Below are 14,626 nucleotides of genomic sequence, written 5' to 3' on the forward strand. Positions count from 1 at the left end.
ATCCTCTACGACCTTATCGTCTGTCTCGTCTTCCGAGAAATCTCGCGACTCTCCACCTTCTTCCGGTGAACCGTCCCAGCCGCCCCCAGCTCGCCCTTCGTACTTTCCTGGCTTGCCACTCACGCTATACAGTATAGTGACAAGTGCATACAGCAGGCGCCCGGCCAATGCTAGTCTACGAAGGGCGGAAGGTACAATGTTCGTGGAAGTCGTAGGAGTTGGTCATGCTAATGTACGAAGTGTCCGGTCTGCGGTATGCGCGAGCAGGGTACTGGGGTGCCCGTTGGGGGGGGGACGTGTGCGGTGTGGGCAACAGGCACCATGCGATGAAGACAAAATAGAGCAGAGTTAGATTGTGCTGGTGGACGGGTGACGATTCACGCCACAGGGCGCTCGCGTCGGCGACCCGTGTTGGGCGGCGGCGGCTGGAGAAACATGTGAGGGGCATTGCCATGCGCAAACTGCGGTGTGTACTGCGGCGCATAAGGGTGCGGCAAGGGCGCCATGGGCTGCACGGGGAACATCATTGACGCCCGGTGGTGGAGCAAAGGCGGCATCATGCCAGTATTCATTGGTGCGATCGGGCTCATGCCGGTGTGCATCGGTGCCATAGGAGGGATGCCCGTGTGCACGGGAGCCATGGGGCTTAATGTTGCCATGCCGCCATACATGTTCATGTTCATGACAGATTGGCGGCGATCGAGGGGCGGCTCGTAGTGCGACACCGCACGGCGGCGGTCGCCTGCCTGGAGACGAGGCGATGAAGGGAGGGAGGCAGCCGGGCGGCTCTTGCTAGGCGTGCCGGGAGGAGACCGCTGTTTGCTATTCAAGGGCGCAATAGACTTGCGGGTCTGAGCCTGGGCCTGCGCTGTGGCAGCGAGCGTCTGGCTAGATGCACGGCGATTGAGGGTAGCAGCATGTGCGTCGGCAGAGAGGGTCATCGATGACACACGCTTTGACGGCTGCGGGCGTCTCATCTCGTGGACTGACTTGGCGTACTGCGTCCGCCTCTTTTCTTGCTCCTCGACGATCATTGTGCTCACGCGGCGCTGGTCTGTCACAGCCTTACGCTGGACATGATTCATATTGGCCTCGTGGCGGCGGTCGCGGCTCGCTGTCACCATCTCCAGAGCGGTACCGGCGTCGATCACACGAGACTGGCGAATGCGAGCAGTGCCGGTGACGGCCGCGGGGGCTGTCTGGTTGCGCATGGTCGGTGGTCGAACTGGCGCCTGAGCCTTGGTGACGGCAGAATCTGAGAGGCCCTCGTCGTCCGAGCTGTCATCCCAAGTGGAGGGTCTGGGGCGAGCTTTGCTGATCGACAACGGAGGTGGGGGCATAGAAGTTGCGGCGGCTGGTCCTGGTGGAGCGGACCTCATAGTTGCCACGGCTAGCACTGGAGCCTCCAGCAGTGGCTTGAGTGCCTGCCTCGCGCCCTCAGCCTTCGTCACCTTGACCACTGGCGCGGCCGAGAGCGATGAGCGTGACTGTGGTGTCTGTGGTGACTTGGGGCGCAGGGAGTAGTTACGGGGCGGTCTCTCCTCTGTTTCAGCCATGGCGAGAATGTAGTCGCTAAACTCGAGGTCCCATACGCCATAGCCGGGGCGCGCCATAGACACCTCCTCGACCCAGTCGTCCGGGTAGTACACGACATTACGCTCCTCAAACGGCTGACGGGAGACAAAGTCGCGCACGCCTCGGGCACGAGTTGCACGGGGAGGTGTCCTTCGTTGCACGTTAAGAAGCTCGGTAGGGCGCTCGCCAGCGTCGATCCGCTGGATGATGTCACGCAAGCCGAGCGCGACACGTAAACCGGGCTGCGCCGGAAGGGGATCGGATCGCGAAACAACGTTCACCGACTGGGGGTAAACCCGTCTGCTAGTTGGAATTGCGAACGCTACTTCGTTAGGAAGGTTGGCCGACTGTCGTTCAAGAACAGGTGCCAAGGGGTGGGGCGAAGGAAGACGCAGCGAGCCGAGCTTGATAAGTGAGAGGCGCCGTAGTTGCTGTGCTGAGCGTGCGAGATCGCTGTCGGGGATGGCAGGCGCCATGATGCTGTCTTCCTCTGGAATGAGGTCGACGACACTGGCACGGGGAGACTCGAGCAGGGTTGAGCCAGACTCGCCACGATGGCCGAGGAAGGAGGTGCGACGGCCACCCAGCCAGTCGCGCCAGCTCGCACGGTTGTTCTTGCGCTGCTGCTGCTGCTGCTGCTGCTGGTCCTCGAGGCGTTGTTGGTCCTCTTGGAGAGCAGCGGCAAGGCGCGCAGTTACGTCTGTGGGCGAGGAGTTGGAATGTGTGGGTGTCTGAATGCCGTCGCACGAGTCCTCGGACGAGCTACCTGACAGGCTGTACATTGACCGCCTGTCTGGTGGTTGAAGCTGCGGGGTCTCAAACGGTGGCTCCTCGGGTGTTGTGGGTACTGTATCCGGCGTGTCCGAGTCGGGCGTGAGGAGAGGATTGCTGCTCTTCCTATTGCCGCTCATCAGAGCACGCAGCGCCTTACCGCCCACTGCTGCTGCGGACCTAGGTCGTCGGGGAGGCGAGGGCCCGGGAGTCGTTGCTTCCGACGGCTCCTCTACATCTTCTTCGTCGTTGTCGTCCTCAACCTTTGCGCTCAATGGTGGGTTGGACGCGAGTGGCGAGGGACGTCGAAGCATCGACACGCGGCTGTTGGGCGCATCCGACTTTGTAGGCTTTTCCTTACCCGTCACAAGCAGTGCCTCGCCGGGAAACGGCGAGTTGTTCAGAAACTCCCATGGGACCTCGGAAGGGTGAAGGAGAAAAGTGTCTAGATTGAATGGATCGCGAGTGTTTCCAAAGGAGGGGAATGGTGAGTAGGTCTCAAGAATGTTGACCGTCGTTGTTGGGCGTAGGTCAAAGTCGAGTCTGAGCGATCCTTGCTTGAAGGCTGGGCCAAGCGCTGGTGGCGAGCGTGGGGAGTCGACTGCAGCCATTGTGTTTGAAGGAGAGAGTGGATGATGTTGAGATGTATCGAGAATTAGCCAGCTTTCTGACAAAGCTACAGCACACGGGCCGTCAGGAGTCGAGGACTACCAAGTCGGTGTGTGGAGATGATCGCTGCAGTGTCAGCGGGGCAGTTGCGACATGCAGAAGCAAAGTAGAGGGGAGAGAGGCCAGTGTTTCCGGGGATGCGAGACGAACGATGGGATGCGAGCGACGATCAGCCGATACATCTAGCGCGAGCAGTGCTGTATCGTCCTTTGCCGTGTTGACGAGCTGCTAAGGGAATGATGAATGGGTGGTGGTGGGTGCAGTGTACACGGGAGGCGGGTGGGGCGGGGGGCGCCGCTAGGTTTCAAGGTAACGCGCCGGCGCGCCTCCCTGGGCGCGGCTGAGCAGGGGAGCTGCTTTTGAGGGGAGGAAACTGGTTCTTGTCTACGTACCCAGAGACTGTTTGAGGAGTGCGCAATGTAGAAGGAGCAGTGCTGGGCGCCGACGGTGTTGTTGTAGATGCCTTTCTAGTGGTGGCTGCTTTGACCACTAACTGCGGCAGGACGGGTTGCGTGACTGCGAGCGAAGGAACGGCAGACAGGTTCAGAGGGGCGAGCGGGCTGGGGGCTGGGGGCTGGGGGCTGGGGTTCTGTTGACGCCACGGCAAAAGTACACGGGTGCAGGTGCGAATTGCTCTGTATGCACTGTTACCAAGCGTGCGAGGGCGTAGATTCTGAGAATCAGCACATGTACAGGGGAGCTGGAGTCGTCTGGTAGCTGGTAGGAGGTGGGTGGGCGGTGCATATACACTGCAGCAGTCAAATCAATGTGGGTGTGTGAACCGTCGAGATCGGAGGGTGAAAGGCCTCGGCCATCCCGGTGAGAGTTCAGCCGTGTCAACCAGCTGCACAGTACACCTGTGGTCGCTGTGAAGAGCCTTGGCATCCTCAGAGCAACCGTTGAAGCCATTGACAGCGTCCGCGTTTTGGACATTGCGGACAAGCTGCTCGTTTTAAATTGCTCAGTGCAACCTTTCTCGACTCTCTCCCTCCCTCCCTCCCTAAATGGAGACGCCCGAGCCCGAGCAGTCGCAGCGCCGCGCTCGTCTTCGGAAGCGCCTCCGTGTTCCCCTCGTGTTCCCATCCCACAACACAGGGCAGGGGCACAGACCGTACTTGGCACTCTTAACCAGATCACCAGACATCACCCCGAACGACCTGGGGGGCAAAGGGAAGACTCACTCAAGACCGTTGTTGCGTCGCGTAGGCAGTTGGGTTGGAATGCGCTGGAAGAAGACGAGTGGGGTGGACTGTGAAGAGGCAAGGACGGTAAGAGGAGTGCGCAGTGGTAGTGACGACCTGGGTGGTGTTGGTGACTGCCTATATATCGCAAGGGGGGAGATGGGTTGTCGTGTAATGGCGGGCTTCGGTCTGTGCGCCGAAGCAAAGGCGGAAGACTGAAGCTGAAGGGCGGTCTACGTGGGTCGTGGTGTGTGTGAACTGTGGGTGTGCGTGGGTGGGTGGGTGTATGTGTGTGTGAGTGAGTGTGAGAGAGAGACGGAGGGAGGAGTGTGGAGTGAGGAGTGAGGAGTGATGAGCGATGGGCGGTGGACGACGAGCAATGGGCGATGGGCGATGGGCGATGAACGAGGAGGAAGAAGAAGGATAATGATTGATTGTGGATGCAATATGCTAGAAGCGAGCAGCAAGAAGAAGCGGGTGATCCCGAAACGACCGAGGGATGAGAGGGATGAGAGGGATGAGAGGGATGAGAGGGATGACAAGGGGAGGGAGGGACCAACTCGAGAAAGGGAAAGGTGGTGATGAGATGAAACGTTTGCCAAAGTTGCAGCCGTTGTCACTGTGTCCAGCTGTCGACGATTGTAATTGTGCTGGCCGAGTCTCTTGAGATATTACTGCAAGTACAAGTACTATGCAAGTCAAAGGGGCGCGGCGCGTGTGATATGAAAGAGTGCAGCGACGACACGGAGCGAGTGCAGTGTGTGAGAGTTGCGAACGTTGCGAAGGAGATCAGATCAGTAGTAGTCAGGGTGAATACCCTGCATGACGATTCCCTTGCATCCTCTGCAGAGGGCTCTAAATGCGACCGGCATTTCGTCCGGAGGCCGGGAGGCGGGAGGCGTCTGGCACCGTACGAGTATGGGCTGATGGCCGGCAGCGGATCAGCGGATCCGGTCCAACAATGACCCGCTGACGTAGGAGGAGATGGAGAGCCGAGAGAAAGAGCGAGCTCGAGAGGCTCCGAGGCTCCGAGGGCCGCCGCAGGAGAGAAGAGCGGCTGTGCACACACAAGTGAGAGATCGATGAGCGCGGGGATCGCAAAAAGGATCAAAGGCCCAAAAGCTCAAAGGAGCCGCCACCCAACCTATGGAATTAGACTACATTCCCTATTTACATCCCTGGAATTTGACCCTATCTCATTCCCCCCTGCCCTCTGCCCTCTGCCCTCTGCCCTCGTGCCTCTTTCGCCTCTTTGCACATATCTCCAGGAAGAGCAAGAGCAGTCGCCACCGCCCATCGGCCATGACAGGTGCAACAGGGTCATCAGGTCATCAGGTCCTTCCGCTGCATGCCGCATCGCCCAGCCGCCCTCTACCTCTTCCTCTCCTCATGGCCCAAGCTCCGCCCACTGCAGAAAACTACTACAGTATACTCACTCCCGCTCCGGGTGCCCGGCCGCTCCTCGCATCCTCGGCATGGGGTATGTACACGAGTTATGTCATTCTGAAATTATCTGCTCATGTAGAAATGTAGAAATGCCTTGTCTGTCAGGTGGCCAGCTCGCTACCGTGGCAAGGTGGTGGCAAGAGCCCAGCGGCCTGGTGGGCCTAACACCATTGGACATGACATCGGTGTGTTTGTGCTGCGTGCTCGCGGATCGCGGGCCGATCCACACGGATCCACCGAACGGCGCCCGGAGCTGGGGCGGAGCTGGGGCGGAGCTGGGGCGGAGCTGGACGAGCTCGGATGATCGCTTGGCCACGGCGACAGCTTTACAGTCACGGCACACGGTTTGACCACGATACCACGAGCTGCGTGACATGTCACCCACTACCGCTACCGTCACCTCGCCCGTTCAGGCATATCGCCATGCACGAAACTCTCAAGCTCTCCAGCTCTCACTTGTAAGCTTGTAATGATCTCACATCCAAGTCGAGGTCGGCGTGGATGGCAGATGCCTGAAACAAGGCGGTGCCCAGATGCTATTCCCTCCATGATCCTCCAAGCTCAACATGCGGCGCCGCGGCGTGTCTGTCTGATTTCTGAAAATATGAAAATTCGGTAGCGAGGTGGCCGCGTGGCGCGTGGCGCGTGGTCGAGGGAGCCTGCTTCTGGCGATCTCGGCGAGTCCTCATCAACCATGATCAACCATGATCAACCCATCTTGAGAAGCGAGCCAGCCCAACGCATGCACCGCAGTTGGCGCGATCGCGCAGGCCCAACTCCCACGATCCCACGGCCCCACGGCGCTCCTCTCGCGATCTTTGCTCCATACTAGCCATACTTGACCCCTCGCCACTCACCCCACGTCAGCTCCAAGAAATGTCAGAAATGTCAGGATCACGATCATCTGATGAGATTCCCATTTCCCCTTGCTTCCCAGCGATCACAAAGGCACGGCCTCGCCCTTGCTGCGCCCTCGGCCCTGCTGCGCCCTCCCTCCCTCCTCCTTTGGGCATGATCGTCTCCCCGGCCCAAGCACTCGTCACCCATCCGGCCATCCGGCCATCCGGCCCATCCGGCCATCTCGCCACATGTCATACAGACGACGATCTGCGCGTCATCGCATGCGTCGTTCGTCGCTACCGCCTGCGCAATTGCGCAAGGCATGGTCTCTCATGATCTCTCATGGTCTCTCATGATCTCTCATGGTCTCTCATGATCTCTCACGCTCTCACCATGCACCAAGCACCGTCAATACGCGTCAATAGCACAAGATGCCCTCATCACATCGTCGCCACACTTGCCGCACTTGCGCTAGAAAATCGCGCCAAGTGAAAATCCAGGGCAGCCCCAGCCCCTGCACCCGACCCGGGACCTGATGGCCTCGGGCCTCGGAACGGCAAACCTTGCTTGCGAAAGAAAACCATACGCGTCGGGGGTTTGGCTGCGGGCACGCTTCCAGCTTCCAGACTCAAAACTTGAGCTGGACACACTTGGCAGCGTGACGATGTGACAGCAAAGTAATGTAGTGTGACAGGTGCAGGGGCATGCAGGTGATCCACACGCCTGGAGCATCGCCAATCCACGGATCCGGCATTCTCACCGCGCTCGTCGCGCTCGTCGTCGCGTCGTCGCGTCGTCGCGTCGTCGCCTGTCGCACCTGTCGTCGCCCTCATCTCGCGATCTCGCGGGGATACAGGTACGCGTGCGTGCGAATTCCAGCCTCCTGCTGGAATATGGGTCTCGATGCGCGACGGCAGCATGCCTACTTGTACTTGTAGATCGCCCTCATTCTCTCCCATCCCTTCATCGCCGCAACAGCCGCAGCACTACGAGCCCACACACCCCGAGCAAGCCCACACACACGCCGAGGACGAGGATCACCATCCCGCCCACAGCGACGAGCGCGAGCGCACACCCGCCCGCGGCTGCGCGCGCGACCTCGTACGCCGCCCCGTGCCCTTCCGCGCCAATGTAGGTGCCGCAGTGCGTCGGCGCAGCCGCCCACTCTTCGAGTGCGAACCGCCGTCCGCCCCCCGCGGGTGCAGGCGCAGGCGCAGGCGCAGGCGCAGTCGGCTGCGCGGTCGGAGTGTGCGAGTGCGGGCCGAGGGCCGCGAGCTCGGCGCGGAGGTGCGCGAGCCCGGCGTGCGGCGAAGCGTGCGGCAAAGCAGGGGCCTGTTTCAGCTCGACGCTTGTCGGGAGGGGAGGGGTTCAGAAGGGATGCGATGAAAATGGATGGGCCACACTCACAATCTCGCGCCGCTCACCATCCGCGCGTCCGCCCCTTTTCTGCGGTCAGCACAATCACACACCAGCTTACAGGAGACATGGCCGAGCCGCTGTCCGAGTTCATTCGAGGAGATGGAAGCGACGACACATTGCACTCGCACTCGCAGTCGCAGTTCGCTGGATCACTCGTTGTTGACTCTATGTCTCACACCCCGTGCACGAGCACGACCCATGACCTAGCTGCACGAGTAAACAGACACTAGACCAGATCTGCATTCACGATTTCAAGCGTTTGAATGACAGTCTAGGTCTAGGAGCTAAGAGATGACGCAATGCTCCGTATGCTCTGCGCTGACAATCTCCTTTCACAGAACACTCGAAAGTCACGTGCGAGCGCGAATAAGCTGAGACAGGCTAGACTGGCAAGGAGCTGCGTCGCACGGCCTGGATGTGGTTACGTATTCTGCCTCGGTGCTCTGAGCAGCAAGTGATACCAGTGCTAGGAAACCTGACATGCTGGGTACGCAAACGCCGTCTCCGGAACACACTTTTGTTTGGACAGGGGCGCCGAATGTCCTCTCGAAAAGCGGCAAGCACTGGCCCGCCTACAGCCTCGCCCTCTAGTTGATCGACCATGGCCCGATGCCTTTCATGTCTGAGACCTCGAGTACTGCGGTACAGTACGCTCAGCGGGCGACGGATGGAGGTTGATCGAGTGAGAGGGAAACGAAATATCATCGAGCAAAGCTGCATTCAAGCCTGTCGGCCGGCCGGAGCTCCACCCACGCCTCTCGGCCTGGTCAAGTAGGTAGAGACGACGCCAGAACCCATGCCCGTCAACATTTGCATGTCTAGCGATTAAGCGGTCTACCACCGCGTGTTGTATCTACTGTAATTGTGCACGTGCAGCGAACAGCCCGGGTTCAAGCCCAACGTTCGTTCTCCGCTCCGGTCTTACCTTGCGGGACGCCCGGTGCTCGCCTACTGAGTCTTGTCGGCGTCGCCGACGAGCTTTACCTCCTCGGACGAGTCCTCGTCGTCTGACCGGTCGTCCTTGGCGACGTCGAAGAGAACGATGCGCACCATGATGCGGCAGATGAGGAAGTACCAGAACAAGTTGATGCACTGGAGGAGGAAAATGGGCGCAAAGATCTGCCACTTCATCCAGCCCACCATCCACTTGTCGTTGAGCGGGTCAAACACTTGGCGTTCCTCCCAGGGGATCTTCTCAAACTCGGTGTAGACAGAGTAGAGGATCTTGATGTTCAGGTAGTGGCGGAGATACGTCCAAACGCAGACAAAGACGGCAAAGGGTGGACCAGACCATGCCTCGTTCACGTAGTTGACACATTTGGCGAACTGCTGTCAGCTGCCAAGGCTCAAAGGCTCAGCAAAACTCACGGCGAGGAAGACGTCCGAAACATCCATCGTCACGAAAACGGACACACCGATATAGGTCAGCGAGAGACCGTAGCTCCATCCGATGAGCCAGAGAGTGACAATGTGCTGCGGTAAGCCCTAAGCCCAGCCGGCGCGTTATGACTCACGTGCGCGACCAGCTCCTTGAAGTCCTTGCGCGGCTTCTCAATCTTCAGCGCCAGGATGATGGCCTGCTGGCACCAGTACGCCGCTTGCACGAGGTAGTACGTTTTAAGGCGCCACGTCATCTCGCGGTGGGGGTAGCCGAGCCAGAAGTGCTCTGTCTTGTACCACCACGTCGGGAGCTGCTTCATGACGAGCTGGTGTAAGCGGCGCTCTCGTCAAGTCCAACAACTCACAATGCCTGCGGTGCCCATGATGCCAAAGTAAAAGACAGCGTAACCCTGCTCCGTAAACCGCATCACCTTGGACCCCTTGATTCCCAGGCTTCGTCCGAGGGGGCGCAAAATATAGAGCGTGACAAACTGGCGGACGAAGGACCAGAAGACGATATAGTATGCGATGAAGACAAAGTCGCAGAGGCCCTTGGTGTACAGCCCGTTCGGTAGGCGGTGGGAAGGGAACAGCATCCACGCGAAGGGATTGACCTTGTACGGTCCCATGAGCCCGAGGTCGATGAGCATCCACTGATTAGCCCAGAGAATGACCGGGATCATCATGAGCACAAAAGCGCTCGCTGGGGTCAGTGGTGTCTTTCCACCACACGAAGACGCGAGGCCAACGCCGACGTACATGGCACAAGCATCCAACGGCCCGTCATGATATCCCGCCACAGCCCGAGAGACTTGTACCGCTCAGGCAGCTCGTACGGGTCACGCCTCGGCGCGCCTTTGCTCAGTGGTTGCACGCTGTCCCGCATGTCCCTGGGAGTTAGCGCCGGCTCGAAGCCACGTAGCTCAAAGCCAGACAACGCACCTGTTCGACGACTGCTTGTTGAGCGGAACCTGGCTGGCGGTCAGAGTAATACGGAGGGAATCCGGCGCATGTCGTGTGTGCGCACGGATCACCAGGTGGGTTCGGTGATGTGTCAAGGGCAACAACGTACCGGAGTGCGCTGGTCACGCTGGAGCTGCGTCGCCTGCTCGCGGGCGTTGCGGTCATGCTGGGCCGGTTGTGTGTGAGTGCGTGGGTACTGTGTGGAAGGGCGTGCGTGATAAGGTGGAGATGGGGATGGGGCGAAGACGAAGAGAAGAGAGGAGCGAAGCAAAATGTTAAGATGAAGAGCGGTGATTTAGAGCGCGCGCGGGTGGTGGCTTGGAACACAATCTCCTTCAGGCCTCCACCCCGCAAGTCCGACATCAAGGAGGTCTCGGTTAGCTGCAATAGAAAACCTGATTAGGGCTTTACCTTTTTACTTGTATTGCTTGTATTCAGTTTGCTGGATTATTGTGATTGCTTTTGCGTGCAGTAATGTTAGACTCAACGCCACGTGTCAGTGAGAGTGACACTTTCCACATGGACGAGCTGTGCCTCATCGTCACAGGCCACGCACACCCACCGCACAGGCCTCGACGTCGTCTCCACCCACATTGCGATCACCTTCAACTCCTTCATCCCATCCCATCACATCTCATCCATCTTTTTAGCCAGATAGCCTCGTCTTACAACTAGAACGCCCGCCATGATTCTCTTGGAGGTACGCTTCCACTCGCGCCTCTTGGCTCACCCACAGTCTCACAACGTCATCATCCAGGATGTCCTCTCCGACCGTTTCGAGAGGTGCGCCCATCACCTTCCCATGCTTAGGCTCGTACTAATTTCCAGGCCATCGCGTGCGGACATTCAGTTCGTTGACTTTGACAGCGTGCGCTTCCGCATCTCGACTCCAGAGGCCAAGACCGTCCTCCACCTCTCGATGGGCATCCAGTGCTGGCCCGACCTCGCAAAGTACGGCGCTCGCGAGAGCCTCGAGAAGGAATATGCGGGTTACATTCTCCCCGAGGCGCAGACCGAGGCCGAGTACAATGTGTCGTTGAGCATCGACCTGGAGCGGCTCCCTGCAACGCCCGGTACGTTTCCCTACCCCATTGTCTCTCCCCTTCACACCTTCCCCTCACCCAACCTCGAGTATCATTCTTCTCCTTCAAATCACTGCTGACTGTCAGAGGAGCGTAGCGATTTGATCCGTCACATCTCTCTGATCAAGCGTAACGCCCTCGCGGCTCCCTTCAATGCTGCGTTCGAGGAGCAGAAGTCTCTCCAAGCAAACTACAAGGACGCAGCAGGGGCGCAGATGGCCGATGCGCAGCAGCAGGAGACCAAGGGCGAGCTCAAGACGATCAACTACCGTGACGGCGAGGCCATCTTTGTGCGCGCGTCCCACGACCGGGTCACCGTCATCTTTTCGACAGTCTTCAAGGAGGAGACGGACCGCATCTTTGGTCGCGTGTTCCTTCAGGAGTTCTACGATGCGCGCAAGCTCCAGTCCTTGCAGAGCGCGCCGCAGGTCACATACTCGAACCGCGAGCCGCCGCTTGAGATTCGTCACATTCCGGGGCTGAAGAGGCATGAGAACGTTGGATACGTCACTTTCAGTAAGTCGCGGCGCGATGATCGTTGATGAGGTGGGGCTAGCGCTCCTCGTTGTGGCACTTCCACATGGAGATTGCTGGCGACCGCAACAGGCCAGCGAGCCCAGCATACGTCTGATCACTGCTTTGGGCCATATGGCTGCCGCGGTAGGAAGATCAGCCGTCTGGCTGGTTGGCCGGAGGGTGTAATGTGTCATCCGCCAGATCGCCTGGGTCCTGTCGTCTCCTTGGCTTGAAACTGTTTTCCCTCGGCGTCAATGTCTTTGCAAACACAACTAACCCCAGTCTTGGCACCTCGCCACTTCGCCAGCCCAGCTCAAGCTTTCTCGACCATCTCCCACATCCAGCTCTTCCGCGACTACCTGCATTACCACATCAAGTGCTCCAAGGCGTACATGCAGTCGCGCATGCGCTTCCGCGTTGCTGAGTTCCTCAAGGTTCTTAACCGCGCCAAGCCGGAGCCAGAGGAGAGGGAGCGTAGGACCGTTACGGGGCGCACCTTCCGCTCGCGCTAAGCGTGAGTGTCGTTGTAGAGAAGCCGTAGCCCGTAGGATGTACATATACTGCACAGAGCAGCCCCATTGAGCTGCATGGCTGGGGCTGTGGGTCCGGGACGTTCTGCAACAGGGTTTGAGTCTCAAACAACACGCAGGTGGCATACCACTCCTGAGGGAGGGTTCTCTCTCACGTCATCATCGGCGCTGGAGCAAGTAGAGAGGCATCATTATTACCGACAGACACAGGCTTTCTAGGCAGCCCGATGATCTTCACGTGCTGCAGCAGCACTCACCTCTACACTATGAGCGGCACAGACACAGGCTTATCAGCTGACATTCCAGTGGCTCAGCCCACAACCATCGGACAAGACGTCAATGGTGTCGGGGATTACAAGATATCGACTACTGTACAGTCGCCACACAGCCTGTCAAGGTTCTCGAACGCGTGACCGGCTAATGACAACACTAGGTGTTCAAACGTCACCGTTACTGTGCCCGCCACAGAGCATACGCCAAGCGCCTTGGTTATACGATCATCGAGGACGTGCGAGTCGCGCTTTTCCGGACAACCGTTGAGCAGCTTCCACAAGTGAGCGCCAGCTCTACAGCATTACTCTGTTGTGAAGCTGCGGTCAGGCAAGTCACCGTGCCAGCCTGCCCTCGCGCCTTAGCGCCTCAGCGCCATACACGCGCCCAACTCCAACTACGTCCAGACAAGCACGTTTACCAGCTCGTCTGGCCATTCCTCGGCGACTACCCGTGCATGCAACAATCGCAGCACTCAATGAATGCCAGGGTGCGATACGTAGTGCCAGGTCAGGAATGAAGCCAGAACGAGAGTTGTTGTTGCTGGGTTGATTCCCGACCAAGACCCCTGATCAGCCTGACCCCATCCCCCATCGTCGGCCTGGACTGGAGAGAAGAGAGGCCGCCCGAACCATAGCCATTGGCACTGTAGTCATCAGCTGCTGGGCAGTAGCCAGCCAGTCAGGCATACAGCATACAGTACATATGCAGCAGCCGATGTTGTGGGCATGTGAGGGAGATTCTTGGGTATAAACGGGCGGGAGGTCCTGAAGACGACCCATCCCACTGGCCTCACCCCCCAGGGATAAGTGTTTGGTAGCAACGCAAACCTTGGTATGATTAACCGAGTTGTAAAGAAAAATGGTCCCGCTAATGGATGGAAGCGCGACGGATTTACTTTTGGGTAGAGGGATGGAGGGGGGATGCCAGCCTTCGCCTCGTGGGCTTCCTGCAGGGCCCTGGAGTCGGCTCAAACATCCGTCACATCCCACCCGCTCACCGCTCACTCGTCTCTCTCAACAAGACAATCCAATCTAACAAACATCATCCCCGTCTCTCCATCTCTCAACTCGATCTCTCTCTCTCTCTCTCTCTTCTCATTCAACATATTCTCCTCATCTCTTCTCCCTCCTGTCCCACACCCCCTCCGCCCTCTCCGCCCCCTCCTCCCCTCTCTCACACCCTCCGAAGCCATCCTCCGAGGTGCATACCGCCGTCCGTCCAAGCCTCGCCAGCTCGCCAGACCCTCCCCCAGCTCCCTCATCACACTTGCCTCGCCTCGTTGGGCAGCCCTCAGGTTTGGGCCTGCTCGCACCTCCTTCAAGCACCTCCTCTGTCTCTTTGCCCCCCAGTTCTAGCACGGAGCATAGCCAGGACTACAAGACAAGACGCCGTGGACACAAAGCACCAAACACTCTGGCAACCACATCACACTCTTCCATACTACGCAACGTCCCCTCCTGCGTCACCTATTGAACAATCATGAACCGAGTGAGTACAGTGTACTATTGCATGACACTCGCTGACACTCAAGACCGCCAATTCTCGCCGAGCTGCGACCCGCCGAGTCAACGATGAGAACGCCGTCCCACGTGCTTCTAACGCCATTCGGCCAGCCAAGCAAGCAACACGCAGCGGTATCACCCAGAAGGAGAGCAGCATCAAGGAAGTCATTGGCAAGAATGACAAGCGTGTGCGCAACGCCCTCGGGGCCATTAGCGTACGTTGTTTGGATTGTTGTTTACTGCGATGCGCTCGGGCGGAATGGTGACTGACTTGCAGCACAACGAGGCTCCTGCAGCGGTCCAGAATGGTGAGTCGGTTGGAATGTCATGCAACTGCAGACGTCTTTGCCACACCCGTGGTAGCATTCACAGCTAACATGCACAGGCAAAGTGTCGCAAGTCCAGCGTCAACCCTTGGCTAGCCGGTCACAGGCCCAAAACGTCTACCCATCCAACGCAGAAACCCGACCCATCGCCCC

At 58.8% G+C, this 14,626-nt stretch overlaps 5 protein-coding genes across 5 annotated transcripts; 1 reads left to right on the forward strand and 4 right to left on the reverse strand.

The window, feature by feature from the left end:
• Positions 1 to 586: 586 nt before the first annotated feature.
• On the reverse strand, positions 587 to 2,957 carry COLE_07202 (uncharacterized protein; the record flags this gene model as incomplete). Its single annotated transcript, XM_018424889.1, has 2 exons — positions 587 to 645; positions 731 to 2,957. The coding sequence occupies 2 exons, from the start codon at positions 2,955 to 2,957 to the stop codon at positions 587 to 589; spliced, it is 2,286 nt and encodes a 761-aa protein (XP_018275777.1).
• Positions 2,958 to 6,922: 3,965 nt separating this feature from the next.
• Positions 6,923 to 7,441, reverse strand: COLE_07203 (uncharacterized protein; the record flags this gene model as incomplete). Its single annotated transcript, XM_018419879.2, has 1 exon — positions 6,923 to 7,441. The coding sequence occupies one exon, from the start codon at positions 7,439 to 7,441 to the stop codon at positions 6,923 to 6,925; it is 519 nt and encodes a 172-aa protein (XP_018275776.1).
• Positions 7,442 to 7,519: 78 nt separating this feature from the next.
• On the reverse strand, positions 7,520 to 7,909 carry COLE_07204 (uncharacterized protein; the record flags this gene model as incomplete). Its single annotated transcript, XM_018424362.2, has 2 exons — positions 7,520 to 7,814; positions 7,890 to 7,909. The coding sequence occupies 2 exons, from the start codon at positions 7,907 to 7,909 to the stop codon at positions 7,520 to 7,522; spliced, it is 315 nt and encodes a 104-aa protein (XP_018275775.2).
• A 940-nt stretch (positions 7,910 to 8,849) lies between these two features.
• Positions 8,850 to 10,167, reverse strand: COLE_07205 (uncharacterized protein; the record flags this gene model as incomplete). The annotated part of the gene is made up of 5 exons (XM_018419877.2): positions 8,850 to 9,227; positions 9,270 to 9,374; positions 9,416 to 9,607; positions 9,647 to 9,984; positions 10,041 to 10,167. The coding sequence occupies 5 exons, from the start codon at positions 10,165 to 10,167 to the stop codon at positions 8,850 to 8,852; spliced, it is 1,140 nt and encodes a 379-aa protein (XP_018275774.1).
• A 762-nt stretch (positions 10,168 to 10,929) lies between these two features.
• COLE_07206 (uncharacterized protein) lies at positions 10,930 to 12,354 on the forward strand (the record flags this gene model as incomplete). The annotated part of the gene is made up of 4 exons (XM_065626531.1): positions 10,930 to 11,027; positions 11,073 to 11,317; positions 11,414 to 11,842; positions 12,125 to 12,354. The coding sequence occupies 4 exons, from the start codon at positions 10,930 to 10,932 to the stop codon at positions 12,352 to 12,354; spliced, it is 1,002 nt and encodes a 333-aa protein (XP_065482225.1).
• Positions 12,355 to 14,626: the final 2,272 nt, after the last annotated feature.

The sequence above is a fragment of the Cutaneotrichosporon oleaginosum genome, assembly GCF_008065305.1.
Source record: "Cutaneotrichosporon oleaginosum strain ATCC 20508 chromosome Unknown ATCC20508_contig06, whole genome shotgun sequence".
In the NCBI taxonomy this organism is placed as follows: Eukaryota; Fungi; Basidiomycota; class Tremellomycetes; order Trichosporonales; family Trichosporonaceae; genus Cutaneotrichosporon; species Cutaneotrichosporon oleaginosum.